The 15662-nt window shown below is 39.0% G+C and overlaps 2 protein-coding genes across 9 annotated transcripts in view; one reads left to right on the top strand and one right to left on the bottom strand.

Annotated features, from left to right (window-relative positions):
- ACTR10 (actin related protein 10) overlaps nt 1-2503 on the bottom strand; it is a 68894-nt gene extending 66391 nt beyond the window's left edge. Inside the window, exon 1 of one of the 2 annotated variants that reach the window (XM_085887192.1) lies at nt 2217-2503. In XM_085887192.1, the coding sequence (XP_085743318.1) occupies nt 2217-2359 (143 nt within the window). In that variant the 5' untranslated portion in view covers nt 2360-2503. Of the gene's footprint in view, nt 1-1919; nt 2015-2216 lie in introns of those variants that run through there. The other variant, XM_085887194.1, reaches the window with a different exon arrangement.
- An 8097-nt stretch (nt 2504-10600) lies between these two features.
- Nucleotides 10601-15662, top strand: part of ARMH4 (armadillo like helical domain containing 4) — a 54106-nt gene continuing 49044 nt past the window's right edge. For 2 of the 7 annotated variants that reach the window (XM_085887191.1, XM_085887189.1), the window contains exon 1: nt 10609-11571. In XM_085887191.1, the coding sequence (XP_085743317.1) occupies nt 10974-11571 (598 nt within the window). In that variant the 5' untranslated portion in view covers nt 10609-10973. Of the gene's footprint in view, nt 11572-15662 lie in introns of all 7 variants that reach the window. The other 5 variants (XM_085887186.1, XM_085887187.1, XM_085887185.1 and 2 more) reach the window with 5 other exon arrangements.

The raw sequence follows: 15662 nt of genomic DNA, 5'->3' as shown, positions 1-15662 counted from the left end.
AGTAGTTAACACAATGACTCAAAAAGGAGGAAAAAACCCCAAAAAACAACTATGTAAATACTCAAGTACTTAATACAATGATACCCCCTCATAAAAACAGCCATATAAAACAAGTGTACACCCCCTTGTGGAGTGCTATTGCTATATAATATACAAGACAACTGAACACCTCCTTATGGAGTACTGTTGCCATATTAAGGCCAAATAAAAGGAATACCAGTTGATTGCCCCCACCCACTTCGTTTTTTGATACTTTGTTATTTTGTCACATATCCCGGAAGGTGGGGGGGGGGAAATCACATCCGTGTCCAAAGGGGGCAGTGCAGTGAAGCGGCTGCACCGCTTAAAAAAATAGCCCCATGGGGGACTAACTGTTACCTCCCCAACAGGCAGGGTGACATTACAGTCCTGATGCAAACGAAACAACATTAACAAAAAAAACAACAAAACAACAACAAACTCGAAACTAACGAAACACTGTGGCGAATGTAGAATGTAGCATGTTGACAAATTGTGTAAACGTGACAAATGTAGAATGTAGACAAATTGCATGAACGTGACGAATCATTTTCATGATTTAAGCTTCATTTTTGAAGATGGTTTTTATCTGTTTGCCAATTTGGACAGGAACTAAAGTCCTGAAGACGTGATATGTGATGGGTGACATGGTTCATGATGGGTGACGCTCGCGATGTGATGTTTTCTCCGATTTCGCTCGTGGGGTGTTAGACCAGGGAGCACTAACGAGTCCACATCCCACATATGTAAATCTGTGTATTCAATGTTTACTGTTCATCTATATAGAAAGATGGCATTGCCAATCATTTTAATATGCACGAAGTGTGTAGTTGTTTTGCCATACATTTATTGCAATTTTGTTTAGAACTGTGAATTGTATTATTAATAAGCTTGGGGAGTGTGTCCGTGACGTGTTCGGTATGTGACCCATGTCATATTGTTTTGGGGGTAGAAAACCACAATGTCTGGTACGCGACTCGTGTAATTTTTTGGGGGGTTTGGGGGAGGGGGTGGGGGAGGGAAGTAAAAAACTGACATGTGAGGTACGTGAGTTGTCAGGTACTAAAAGTTAGCAGCCACTTTGAAAAAAAAAAAAATTAATAAAAACGTGACGTGAAAAAAATCGTTTTTTGAAAAAAATCCAGACAATTTTTATTTTTTTTGGCCCAAGACAACTACATACCCCCTTATGGAGTAACGTTGCCATATAAAACAACTATAAACCCCATTAAGGAGTACCTTTGCCATATAAAACAACTATAAACCCTCTTATAGAGTACTTTTGTCAGACAAGCCAACTACACACCCACTTATGGAGTACCTTTGATATACAAGACAACTACACACCCCCTTACAGAGTACTGTTGCCACATTTGGGCTGGAGCACCAGCTGTCATCTGCCCTCATCGGACAGGTTCCAGAAGCGTGAAGTCAATTTGGTTGGAATAGAGCTCGGCTTGGCTCGGCTCGGCTCGTCTCATCTCCACAAGTACTTTCCCTTTGTCGGTGTGTTGCTACTCTAAGTTTTTTTTTCCAGATATTTTCATGCCAATTGCTCTCCTGCTCTTTCCAACTTGATACCTTCTGTCAGGGTCTTTGGTTGGGAGACTCGTCTTGCCACTTCACACCTGCACACTCTGGCCATACCTACAGTTGGTGTAAAACTAAGCAAGTCGCTTTTTTCCACGTGCTGCATCAATTTGGAATTATTTGCCAATCTCTTGCTTCCCCACATCTTACGATCCATTTTCTTTCAAGAATAATACAAATTTCCACCTCCTTCGTGTTTCTTCTCTTATTTTGTAACCCTCCAGATTTAGTGACTCTCAGCCTTGTTTTGGGTGAAAATCAATAAAAAATAATAATAATAATTAAAAATAAATATCCTCAGTTTACTTCACCTGCACAATTCCTTCAATTTACTCGTCCTTCTTTTCCTCCTGCACAATTCTTTCAAGTAATCCCTCATTTCCTCCGGTCAGGATTCTCTCCCACAAGACTCGACGTCTGGGTGCACATGACTTGACGAGCGCATCATGATAAATATTCGTCAAAACATCACAAATAAGACACTTTGCCCTGTGATAAACCGAAACCATAAAACTAAAACAAAATGCTCCAGTAACACAGCACAGCATCGAGTCCCGGTTAGGCCTCAACACTTCACGGGCAGTATTAGGTCAAAACGCCCGACATACTTCGTATAAGCTGTTCCGATGTCAAACACCACGGCAGTCTTCTCACTGCTGATGCCCAAGCCCTCGAAAAACGGCAATTTCGGGGTTCGAGCCACCCGACTGTCCACCTGGGGCGAAGCCGCCGTCATCTTTGGCGTGAACATGCCGGGCGGGTAACGGTTCGGAGGGCACGAGTCCTTGTGGTGAGCGCGAGCTGAACATTCACGTTTAATCAATTGTGGAAAACCGGTGATGGCTGATCGGTAACTTAACTGTAACTAACCATAACACGGGAGATAGAGTTACCAAGAAAGCATGATCATGAAAATATTTATTCCTCAGGTTATTGTTGTTATCGTTGTTGTAGTTTAACGAGAGTCCAAGGCAAAAGATGATGGCAAGCCGAACAATGGAAATGCAGAACAATGAACAAACTGTCCCTCCCCCGCCCCCCAAAATAATAGTAATAATAATAGCGAATGCAGTGAGCTTCATACTTAACATGTGCAGATGAGAGAATAGGAAACAACAACAACAACAACAACAACAACAACAACAACAACAACAACAACAACAACAACAACAACAACAACAACAACAACAACAACAACAACAACAACACCCCTGGCAATTTGGAATCTGTGTCGTTCGCTATGACCTTTTTGCTTCCTGTTTTTTTTAAACGCTGTGCGGTGTATAAACACGATTGGGCTTTATTTCTATCTTCTGAACATTACTTAACGTGTGCACATGAGAGAATAGGAAACAACAACAACACAATACACTAGCAATTTCGAATCCGTGTCGTTGGCTATGACCCTTTTGCTTCCGTTTTTTTTTTTTTGCTTCTGGTTTTTTTTGTTTCCGGTTTTTGTCATGGGGAATGATGCATGCCGGGAGATAAAGGCATCGTCGGAGACATGAAAGACCCAAATAATATCGGACATGGTGTATATTTCCACCACTGATTTTAATAAAGATATCTCCCGCATCATCAAAAAATAATTTTTAATCGTAATTTACATTATTTGAACGCTGATCCCAAATCCAGGCCGAAGTAACCGGAAATTGCGTATACAGTTGTGAACAAGTTATAGGTAAAGTCAGAAGCGAATGTAAGAAGAATTCTACTTTCGCTTCTCGGCTTTGCCTATTCCATATATATATATATATATATATATATATATATATATATATATATATATATATATATATATATATATATATATATATATATATATATATATATATATATATATATATATATATATATATATAGTCCGGTATCCAACACCATGATGCAAATGCAACACATCAGAGTACCATGATACTGTAACCAACACATCAGAGTACCATGACACTGTAACCAACACATCAGAGTAACATGATACTGTAACCAACACATCAGAGTAACATGATACTGTAACCAACACATCAGAGTAACATGATACTGTAACCAACACATCAGAGTACCATGACAATGTAACCAACACATCAGAGTACAATGACAATGTAACCAATACATCAGAGTAACATGATACTGTAACCAACACATCAGAGTACCATGACACTGTAACCAACACATCAGAGTAACATGATACTGTAATCAACACATCAGAGTAACATGATACTGTAACCAACACATCAGAGTACCATGATACTGTACAACGACACAAAATACAATACACAAAATACACTACACAAACCCACAAAAAATACACGACACAAAACTAGACTACAAAAAAAAAAAACTTCACAATACACGACACAAAACTACACAAAATACCCTTCACTAAACTACGCCAAATACACGACACAAAACTTCACAAAATACACCGCAAAACTACACAAAATACACAACATAAAACTATGCAAAACTACACAACACCAAACCACACAAAATACAATACACAACACAACACAACACCAAATACACAACACAAAACCACACAAAATACACGACACAAAAATATAAAAAAATAAACGACATAAAACTACACAAAATACACTACACAAAATTACACAACACAAAACCACACAAAATACACGATATACTACACAAAACCACACAAAATACAATACACAAAACTACACAAAATACAATACACACAAAATACAAATATTTTGTCTGTATTGTATTTTGATTCTAACAGCTATACAAAACTACACAAAATACAATACACACAAAACTTCACAAAGTACACGACGCAAACCACACAAAACACACTGCACAAAACTACACACAATACATGACACAAAACTACTCAACACAAAATGACACAAATACACAACATAAAATGACACAACACTACACAACACAAATCCACACAAAATAAATGACACAAAACTACACAAAATACACCAAACAAAATCCAATACACAACAAACACAAAATACACGACACATAATACACGACACAAAACTACACAAAATGTACGATATAAAAGGACACTACACAAAACGACAAAAAATACACCAAACAAAACCAAAGAAAATACACGACACAAAACCACACAAAATACACTACACAAAATACATGACACAAAACTACACAAAATGCAATACATAAAACTACATGAAATGCACTGCACAAAACAACATCACACGAAACTACACAAACTACACCACACAAACTACACAAAATACACCACACAAAACTACACAAAATACACGACACAAAAGGCATGACACAAAACTAAACAAAATGCATGACACAAAATGACACCATACAAAACTACATAAAATGCACCACCAAAACCACAAAAAACACACGACACAAATCTATACTACAAAAAAACTACACAAAATAGACTGCACAAAACTACAAAAAATACACCTCACTAAACTACACCAAATACACTACACAAAACTAAACAAAATTCACAACACAAAATTTCACAAAATACACCACAAAACTACAGAAAATACACAACATAAAACTATACAAAACTACACAACACAAAACCACATAAAATACCCGACACAAAACTACACAAAATACATGACACAAAACTACACAAAACACATGACACAAAAGTACACCAAACAAAACCACACAAATTACAATACACAACACAACACAACACAAAATACATGACACAAAACTACACAAAATACACGACACAAAACTACACAGAATAGAGTACACAAAACTACACAAAATGCACTCCACAAAACCCCAAAAAATACTCGACACACAACTATATGACAAAAAAACTACAGAAAATACACTGCACAAAACTACACAAAATATACTTCACAAAACTACACAAAATACACTTCACAAAACTACACAAAATACACTTCACAAAACTACACAAAATACACTTCACAAAACTACACAAAATACACTTCACAAAACTACACAAAGCTACACCACACAAAATACATGACACAAAACTTCACACGATGCACTACAAAAAACTATACAAAATGCACAACACAAAACAACACACAAAAGTACACAAAATACACCACACAAAAGTACACAAAATGCACTACACAAAACTACACAAAATGCACTACACAAAAGTACACCACACAAAACTACACAAAATTACACAAAATACTCGACATGAAACTACACAAAATGCACTACATAAAACTACACAAAATACAATACACAAAACTTCAAAAATACATGAAACAGACCACACAAAATACACAGCATGAAAACACACAAAATCCACGACACAAAACTACACAAAATCCACGACACAAAACTACACAAAATACACAACATAAAACTACACAAAACTACACAACACAAAACCACACAAAATACACGACACAAAACTTCACAAAACTACACCACACAAAACGACACAAAATACATGACACAAAACCACACAAAATGCGCCACATAAAACCACACAAAATGCACTAGACAAAATTACACCACACAAAACTACACAATATACAATACACAAAACTACACCACACAAAAGTATGCAAAATACACTATACAAAACCACAAAAATACACGACACAAAACTATTACTACAAAAAACTTCACAAAATACACTTCACAAAACTACACAAAATACATGACATAAAAGTTCACAAAATGCATGACACAAAACTTCACAAAATACACCACACAAAACTACACCACACAAAAGTACACAAAATACACTACACAAAGCCACAAAAATGCACGACACAAAACTATTACTACAAAAAAACTACACAAAATAGACTTCACAAAAATAGACAAAATACATGACACAAAAGTTCCCAAATTGCATGACATAAAACTTTACAAAATACACCACACAAAACTACACAAAATACAATTCACAAAATACACCACACAAAATACATTACACAAAACTATACCACAAAAAACTGCACAAAATACACCGCACAAAACTACACAAAATACACTTCACAAAACAACACCAAATACACTACACAAAACTACACAAAATGCACTGCATAAAACTACACAAAATACACAATATAAAACTACACAACACAAAACCACACACAATACATAACACAAAACTACACAAAATGCACTGCATAAAACTACACAAAATACACAATATAAAACTACACAAAATACACAAAACTACACAAAACCACACAAAATACATGACACAAAACCACACAACATGCACGACAAAAACCACACAAAATGCACTGCACAAAATTGCACCACAAAAAACTACACAAAATACAATACACAAAACTACACCACACAAAAGTACACAAAATACACTACGCAAACCCCCAAAAAATACACAACACAAACCTATTACTACAAAAAACTACACAAAATACACTTCACAAAACTACACAAAAAACACCACACAAAATACACAACACAAAACTACGAAAAATGCACTATATAAAACTACACAAAATGCACTACACAAAACTACACCACACAAAACTACACAAAATAGATTACACAAAACTACACAAAATACATAACACAAAACTACACAAAACGACACTCCATAAAACTACACAAAATGCACTAAACAAAACCACAAAAAATACACGACACAAAACTATATGACAAAAAAACTACAGAAAATACACTGCATATAACAACAAAAAATGCACCACACAAAACTGCACAAAATACACAACACAAAACTTCACAAAATGCACTGCCTAAAATTATACAAAATGCACTACACAAAACTACACCACACAAAAGTAAACAGAATACTCGACACGAAACTACACAAAATGCACGACACAAAAGTACACCACACAAAACCACACAAAATAAAATGCACAACACAAAATACATTACACAAAATGACAAAAAATACACCACACAAAACCAAAGAAAATACACGGCACAAAACTACACAAAATACACCACACAAAACCACACAAAATACTCGACACGAAACTACACAAAATGCACCACATAAAACTACACAAAATACAATACACAAAACTTCACAAAATAAATGACACAAGACTATACTACAAATAAAAACTTCATAAAATACACTGCACAAAATTACACACAATACGTGACACAAAACAATGCACAATACACGACACAAAACTACACAAAATACACTGCACAAAACTACACACAATATATGACACAAAACTACACAAACTACACCACACAAAACTACACAAAATACACAACATAAAACTATACAAAATACACTACACAAAACAACACCACACAAAACCACACAAAATAAAATACACAACACAAAATACACTACACAAAATGACAAAAAATACACCACACAAAACCAAAGAAAATACACGGCACAAAACTACACAAAATACAAAACATAAAACTACACAAAATACACAACATAAAACTACACAAAATACACTACACAAAACTACACCACACAAAACCACACAAAATAAAATACACAACACAAAATGACAAAAAATACACCACACAAAACCAAAGAAAATACATGGCACAAAACTACACAAAATACACCACACAAAACCACACAAAATACAATACACAACACAACACAAAATGACACCACACAAAACTACACAAAAGTACACTGCACAAAACTACACAAAATACACCACACAAAACCACACAAAATACACTACACAAAACTACACCACACAAAACCACACAAAATACAATACACAACACAACACAAAATGACACCACACAAAAATACACAAAATACACCACACAAAACCACACAAAATACATGACACAAAACTACACCACACAAAACCACACAAAAGTACACTGCACAAAACTATACAAAATACATCACACAAAACTACACAAAATACTCGACAAGAAACTACACAAAATGCACCACATAAAACTACACAAAAGATAATACACAAAACTTCACAAATTACACGACACAAAACTATACTACAAAAAAAACCACAAAATACACTGCACAAAATTACACACAATACGCGACACAAAACTATACACAATACACGACGCAAAACTACACACAATACGCGACACAAAAACTACACAAAATACATTGCACAAAACTACACAAAGTACACAAAAAAATCTACACAAAACCACAAAATACACCACACAAAAAAACTTCACAAAACACTGCACAAAATGACACACAATACACGACACAAAACTACACAAAAGTCCTGGCGAGGGTCTGCAATCTGTGGTTGCTCTTTCTTGTTACTGTTGTGTTGGTGGATATGAAAGAACCCATGGTGACATTCGTGAAGAGTGGGGTAGCTATGTCGGCACCCTGAGCAAATGAATAATTCCTGTCCTTATCAACAGGGGGGGGCACTGCATCAGCGGCACAGCCACACTCAACCAATGATGCTTTCCGCAGCCTTGTTCTGCACACAAAGGAAGAAGAAGATGAATATTGTGTCCATGTATCGATTTATTGATTGATTAATTTCCTTGTGCATGTTGAATCTAACGTCATCATTCACAAGTTTCAATGCAGTGTTAGTGTTACTGATCCTTGATGTGGTTCCTTGTCCACTTGAGTCCCCACACGAATTGTCAAGGCGACCACCGATGGGGTACTTTGTACAGGTTTGCAGCGAGTCCACTCCTGAGGACCATGTTCATGAGAGAAAGTGTGTGTGAGTGTGAGTGTTTGAGTGTGTGTGTGTTTATGTGTGTATGTGTGTTAGTGTTTGAGTGTGTGTATGTGTGTGTGTGTGTGTGTGTGAGTGTGTGTATGTGTGTGTGTTAGTGTGTGTGTATGTGTGTGTATGTGTATGTGTGTGTGTTTATGTGTGTTAGTGTTTGAGTGTATGTGTGAGTGTGTGAGTGTTAGTGTGTGTATATGTGTGTGTATGTGTGTGTGTTTCAGTGTATATGTGTGTGTGAGTGTGTATGTGTGTGTGTTAGTGTTTGTGTGTGTGTGTGTGTTTATGTGTGAGTGTGTATGTGTGTGTTAGTGTTTGTGTGTGTGTTTACGTGTGAGTGTGTGTGTATGTGTGTTAGTGTTTGAGTGTGTGTATGTGTGTATGTGTGTTAGTGTCTGTGTGTGTGTGTTTATGTGTGAGTGTATATGTGTGTTAGTGTTTGAGTGTGTATGTGTGAGTGTGTGTGTGTGTGTGTGTTAGTGTGTGTTTCAGTGTATGTGTGTTCGTGTGTGTGTGTGTGTTTGTGTGTGTATGTGTGTGCGTGTGTTTGTGTGTATGTGTGTGTGTTTATGTGTGTTAGTGTTTGAGTGTGTGTGTGTTAGTGTGTGTGTGTGTGTATGTGTGTGTGTTAGTGTGTGTGTGTGTATGTGTGTGTGTATGTGTATGTGTGTGTTTATGTGTGTTAGTGTTTGAGTGTATGTGTGAGTGTGTGTGTGTGTGTTAGTGTGTGTATATGTGTGTGTATGTGTGTGTGTTTCAGTGTATGTGTGTTTGTGTATGTGTGTGTTAGTGTGTGTGTGTATGTTTGTGTTGGTATGTGTTATTGTTTGAGTGTGTGTGTGTGTGTGTGTGTGTGTGTGTATGTTTGTGTGTGTATGTGTGTGTGTGTTTATGTGTGTTAGTATTTGAGTGTGTGTGTATGTTTGTGTATTTCAGTGTATGTGTGTTTTAGTGTATGTGTGTGTTAGTGTGTGTGTGTGTGTCTTAGTGTGCGTATGTGTGTTAGTGTTTGAGTGTGTGTGTATGTGTGTTAGTGTTTGAGTGTGTGTGTATGTGTGTTTATGAGTGTGTGTTCGTGTTGCGGGTGGGTGGGGGCGGTGGGAGTGGGAAGAGTGTAGTTGGTGTGGTGAAATATATTCTGTATTTGTAAAGTCGTCATCTCCTTGTTTTCTTATCAGTTGAAATGTTTGGCCTGAGTGTTGTCCATCTTTTAAATTCAAACATTTTTCTTGCTGTTTGTCAGTGATGTTGAGCCACAACCCAAACTGTTGGGCAAGTTCAAAAGGGGGAGACATGGAACTTGCAGCTCAAAAGCTGCCGGATCACAGTGAGTGTGCGGGTGATCCGTGTGTGCACTGGCACATCCTGGAGCACGCAGATCGCCGGGAATCCTCTCCGATAACGTTGTGGCATCCATTCACTGATGGGCTGTGGAATGAGCTGCGAGACGAGCGATCAAATCGAAATCCCCGCCTTCCATTACATGAACCTCCCGCTGCTCCCCTCCATTCCTTCAATTCCCTCAATCCCCCCCATTCCCCCAATCCCTCACATCTCCTCCATCACACCCATCCATCAGTACGCGACGCCCAACTGGCCTCGCATCCAGCGCGTCGCTCACTCTGCATCCCGTGACTCAGGTGATCATCGTCATCCTTCGACAAGGCCCTCACCTGTTTGTCGAGCTCCCCACTCTGTCCAAGGCCACACAAGATGCAGCGCTTCCCGAGCCCCGGGTCTCGTGTCGTTTCCCTGCAGTTACTGCTCCTCATGGTGATGCGACCGCTCCACGTCTCGGCACGACCTACCGCAGCCATGTCACTGTGGATGCACCAGATGCATGCGCTCAAGGCCACAAGATGTGCGGATCGGGAGGCTGCTGGAGATGTGATCGGACATGTGACCAAGGACAAAGCACAAGATGTGCATTCCCGAGCCCGGCGCTGGCTCGACTCGCTGCTCCTGGCGGAGAGTCCCGCGGAATATCCCGAAGATGACTTTCCTGATCTTAGTTACTGGAGTTTTGATGGCGCCACCCTTGTCGATGATCCAACCTCATTACCTGCAGTCGTTGGACAGCCTGCAAGCACCATGTCGACCTTAAGCCGAGATGCTCGCAAGGTCTCAACACAACCCATCTCGGTCTCTTCGACTGCAGGTGAAAGAGGAGGAGAAATGACTGAGGCTCTCATGGTGGAGTCAATGGTCCCCGCAGTCACTGCAGTGGTCTCACAAGCACCGTGGGTGTATCAAGTGGTGACACATCCAGTGGTCGCCGTTAAATCAGTTTTATCCCCGAAAGGAACTGACGGTAAGGAGGAAAGATCTGGAAGACCCCATATTATGACTCACTTTGTGACCAAAGAAAGAATCACGTAGGTTCAAGTTGCTATGCCAACACACATTTACTCTCTAACAATGTTTGTTAAAAGCTGAGTGCTGCTTACAAATACAACTGTCCATGTATGAAAATGTCCGCAACCGACATACACAAATGGTCTCTCACCAACTCAAGGAATGTCCTTTGTCCGTGCATTCTTTGAACCATTTCACATCTTCCCAAATTGTTTCGTGTTTGTTCATGACTTCATGTAAGGAAGACTCTTCATTGTCGAAAATCCTGAAATAGATGTCACGTTCATTTTTTCACATTCATCATATTCCAGAAAGGTAAATTCAGAACCATCACCGGACACTAATTTGGGTGATGCTCATCATTGAGGGAGGGGGTGGGGAGAGGCGGGCACCATGGAAAATAAATGCAGTTCCAACAAGACACTCATAAACTTTCATGGATCCTTAAAGCTAATGAAACGAAAGACCAAGAAGGAACCTCAATAAGTAAAGAGCAAAGTTGCAGTCATCAGGAGCAACCTGGATATAATTAGGGTCTCAGCCGCTACTCCTCAACCGCTACTTACATGCACTGATGGTGGACAAGGAGGCCTATAAGCGAGGAATTTGTGAAGGGAGAGGACATCACCTGTGGCCAGGTGATTCTCGTCCTGCTTACAGGGGAATTCGTGCATTACGTTCCTCCAAGCCCGTCCCTCGGTGTACTTCAGTGAGAGTAGAGGGTGGTGGGCTCTTGACAGAGGAGTCCGAAGTGAAGGTCCGCTGGGCCGGTTACTTTGAGCGGCTGTACCAGGCTGATCTACCAGCTGTCGAGTTGAATGTCAGGGGTGTTGCAATCCCAATTGCTGACCCTCCAATCACCTGGGGTCCACCTTCGTTTGTGGAAACCGGAAACTGCGGTGAACCGGTTGAAATGGGATAAAGCTCTTGGGATCTGCGGCATCCATGATGAACTTCTCAAGGCTGGTGGAAATGCTTCACTCGTGTCATTGCATGCAGTTCTGTCCTCTGCCTGGAACACAGGCATCATCCCAACTGACTGGAGGTGGGGCCTTGTTGTCCCTCTCTGGAAAGGGAAGGGTGATCGCCAAGATTGCAACAACTACTGAGGGTTGACGCTGCTCTCAGTGCCGGGCAAGGTCTTTGCTCGGATAATTCTTGATAGGGTTCGCCACCATCTTCTTGAGCACCAGCGTCCAGAGCAGTCAGGCTTTATACCAAAGAGGTCAATGATTGATCATATCCTTGCTCTTCGGGTCCTCACTGAATGCAGACGAGAGTTTCGGCAGGGGCTGCTTGCAGCCAATGTTGATCTCTGTAAAGTGCTCGATTCATTGAATTGCGATGCCCTTTGGATAATTCTTGGTCTTCATGGGGTGCCACCAAAACTGATCAATCTGATGTCTGAACTATACTCTGGTACTGAGAGTGCTGTGAGATGTGGTGGTTGCATCTCTGACTGATTTTCAGTTGTTACTGGAGTTCGTCAGGGGTGTGTACTGGCCCCCACACTTTTCAGCGCTTGTATGGAGTGGATTTTGGGGAGGATGTCAGAGAGATGAAGCTGTGGTGCATCGTTTGAGAATGTTCAAGATCTCTGACCTTTATTTCGCAGATGATGCAGTCATCTTTGCCGAGACTCTGGATATCGTTTTGGGGTCCTCGAGGTGCTGAATGAAGAGTCTGAGCCTCTGGGATTATGGGTTTCCTGGGTCAAAACTAAGATCCAGGCTTTCAATGACATCTTGGATGCTGCTGTCCTGTCTGTGCCTATTTGTGGTGAGGATGTTGATGTCATGGAGAGATTCACTTACCTTGGCAGTGATATTCATGTCTCTGCTGGCTGTGAGCGAGGAAAAACTGAAATATATATATATATATATATATATATATATATATATATATATATATATATATATATATATATATATATATACACATCTACATATAACAATACATTTTTTAATGTAAAAACATAGAGGGATGATATCTCAAAAAAACAACCGAACAAGATGGGAATAACACCACATTACGATTCCACAAAACGAGACCACAATCATCTTCGACTGGTTTACCATCACAATATCTTTTGACATTTTACTTTTATTTTGGGATTGTGATTGGACAACTTCAAACAATTTTGTTATGGGAATCCATAAGAGGATTGTGGTGTCGTATTGTGATGTCATAATGTGGTGTCATTCCTACCATGTTTGATTTTTATTTTTTTGAGATTCTACGTTTCTACATTTAAAAAAAAAAATCTTATTTTTATTCTTGCTGAAGGATTCGGAGAGGTTATTGCATTTGGGTCCGTTTGTCTGTCTGTCTGTCTGTCCGTCTGTCCGTCTGTCCGCACTGAACTTTCGTATTTTTCTCTGCAATTGCTTGTCAGATGAGACGAAATTTGCATCATTGTCTTCTTCTTCTTCACCTCTAAAAACATTGTAAAACTGTAGCCCGGCCTACCTCAATAACTGTTGAAGCAGTGATGGGGATTCCAATGTGAGGAAGTTACTTTGTCTCTGGGCTAGTGCAAGCAAATGAAGATTTTAAAATGTATAAAACAATTAATTGTTTTTTTAGGAAAATAAATCGAATGTAAATGTGGACTCAACCAAACCAGGCTCGGATTGTGTAAGGGGGGGGTGGAGGCACACTAGACAATACCATTCCAAAATCAATACAGATCCAGCCCATACCCAAAATCAACTGAAACAAGTATTAAAACAATTTCATAATATAGACGGATTTATTCCATACCAAAATGATAAAATATAGTCTATAAAGCATGAAGGATTTTATTACTTTTAAAACGATAATTGCATCGACATTTCTGCAAATGTGGTCATCCACATAGTGGACTCAACCAAAAGCCAGCATTGAGGCGGGAGGGGTACCATAAGCCAAATTTAATAGCATAGATGGATTTAATCCATACCAGAATAACAAAATATATAAAACATGAGGCATTTTATTACTTAAAAAATTGCAGCAACAACAAAAAGAGCAATCGGAGATTGCAAACCCTCACCAGGACTTCTTTTGAGTGGTGTATATTTATAGGTATTCAGGTAAATCCAATATGGCTGCCAAACCATGTGACCAATGACGTCATATGTGTGACTTGTTCCTCCTGGATAGGCGGTCATATGTGTAAAGTTTCACCTCGATCTTTTCAGCCATTTCAGAGAAGATGTTTGAAGGTTAAAAAAAACAAACAATATGGCTGCCAAATCACGTGACCGATGAGGTCATCAAAAATATTTTTGTGGACCATTTTATCTTGAGATGACCCTCAATTTTTTTGATACTGATCGGATGTAACGTTCTACATATGCAATTATGATGTCATAACGAAGACAAGCACCAATGACATCATAAAAATACCACACTCATTCTCCATGAGGAGGACTTGTTATGTGCCACTTGTACACCCATGGCTTGGGGAACACTTTTGTGAAGTTTCCCCTCAATTTTTCCAGCCATTCTGGAGAAGGTTTTTTTATAGGTTTTAGGGTAAATCCGATATGGCTGCCAAACCATGTGACCAATGACATCGCATTGTGAACCTTTTGTTCCTGATGGACAGGTGGTCATATGTGTAAAGTTTCGCATTGATCTGTTCAGCCACTTCAGAGAAGAATATTTTTGAAGGTTTTTTAAGTAAGCAATATGGCTGCCGAATCACGTGACTGATGACGTCATGAATTTTTTTTCTGTGCACCATTTTATCCCGAGATGACCCTCAAAAATGTTCATACTGATCGGATGTGGCATTCTACATATGCAATTATGTTGGCATAACGAGGGCACCTATGACATCATTAAAAGTTTCAAATTTTTCCTTGGTGCAGTTTCAAAGATACAGAAGTTCAAATTTTTTCCATTTTTTCCAACATGGCTGCCACACCACATGACCTATGACGTCATAATTATCATTAAAATTTTCTTCCTGAGTCGTCGCAAAGTGGCGATTTCGTGATCTCCCGATGTGGTACTTTAGCGATGTATTCTGGCATAATTTTAAGTTTTGGTAGTTCAGAA

Source organism: Eptatretus burgeri, chromosome 7 (genome assembly GCF_056783735.1).
Source record: "Eptatretus burgeri isolate ZD-2024b chromosome 7, Ebu_testis_v1, whole genome shotgun sequence".
NCBI classification, from domain to species: domain Eukaryota; kingdom Metazoa; phylum Chordata; class Myxini; order Myxiniformes; family Myxinidae; genus Eptatretus; species Eptatretus burgeri.
Note: the sequence above shows the minus strand (reverse complement) of the source record. Positions and strands in the feature narration are given on the sequence as shown.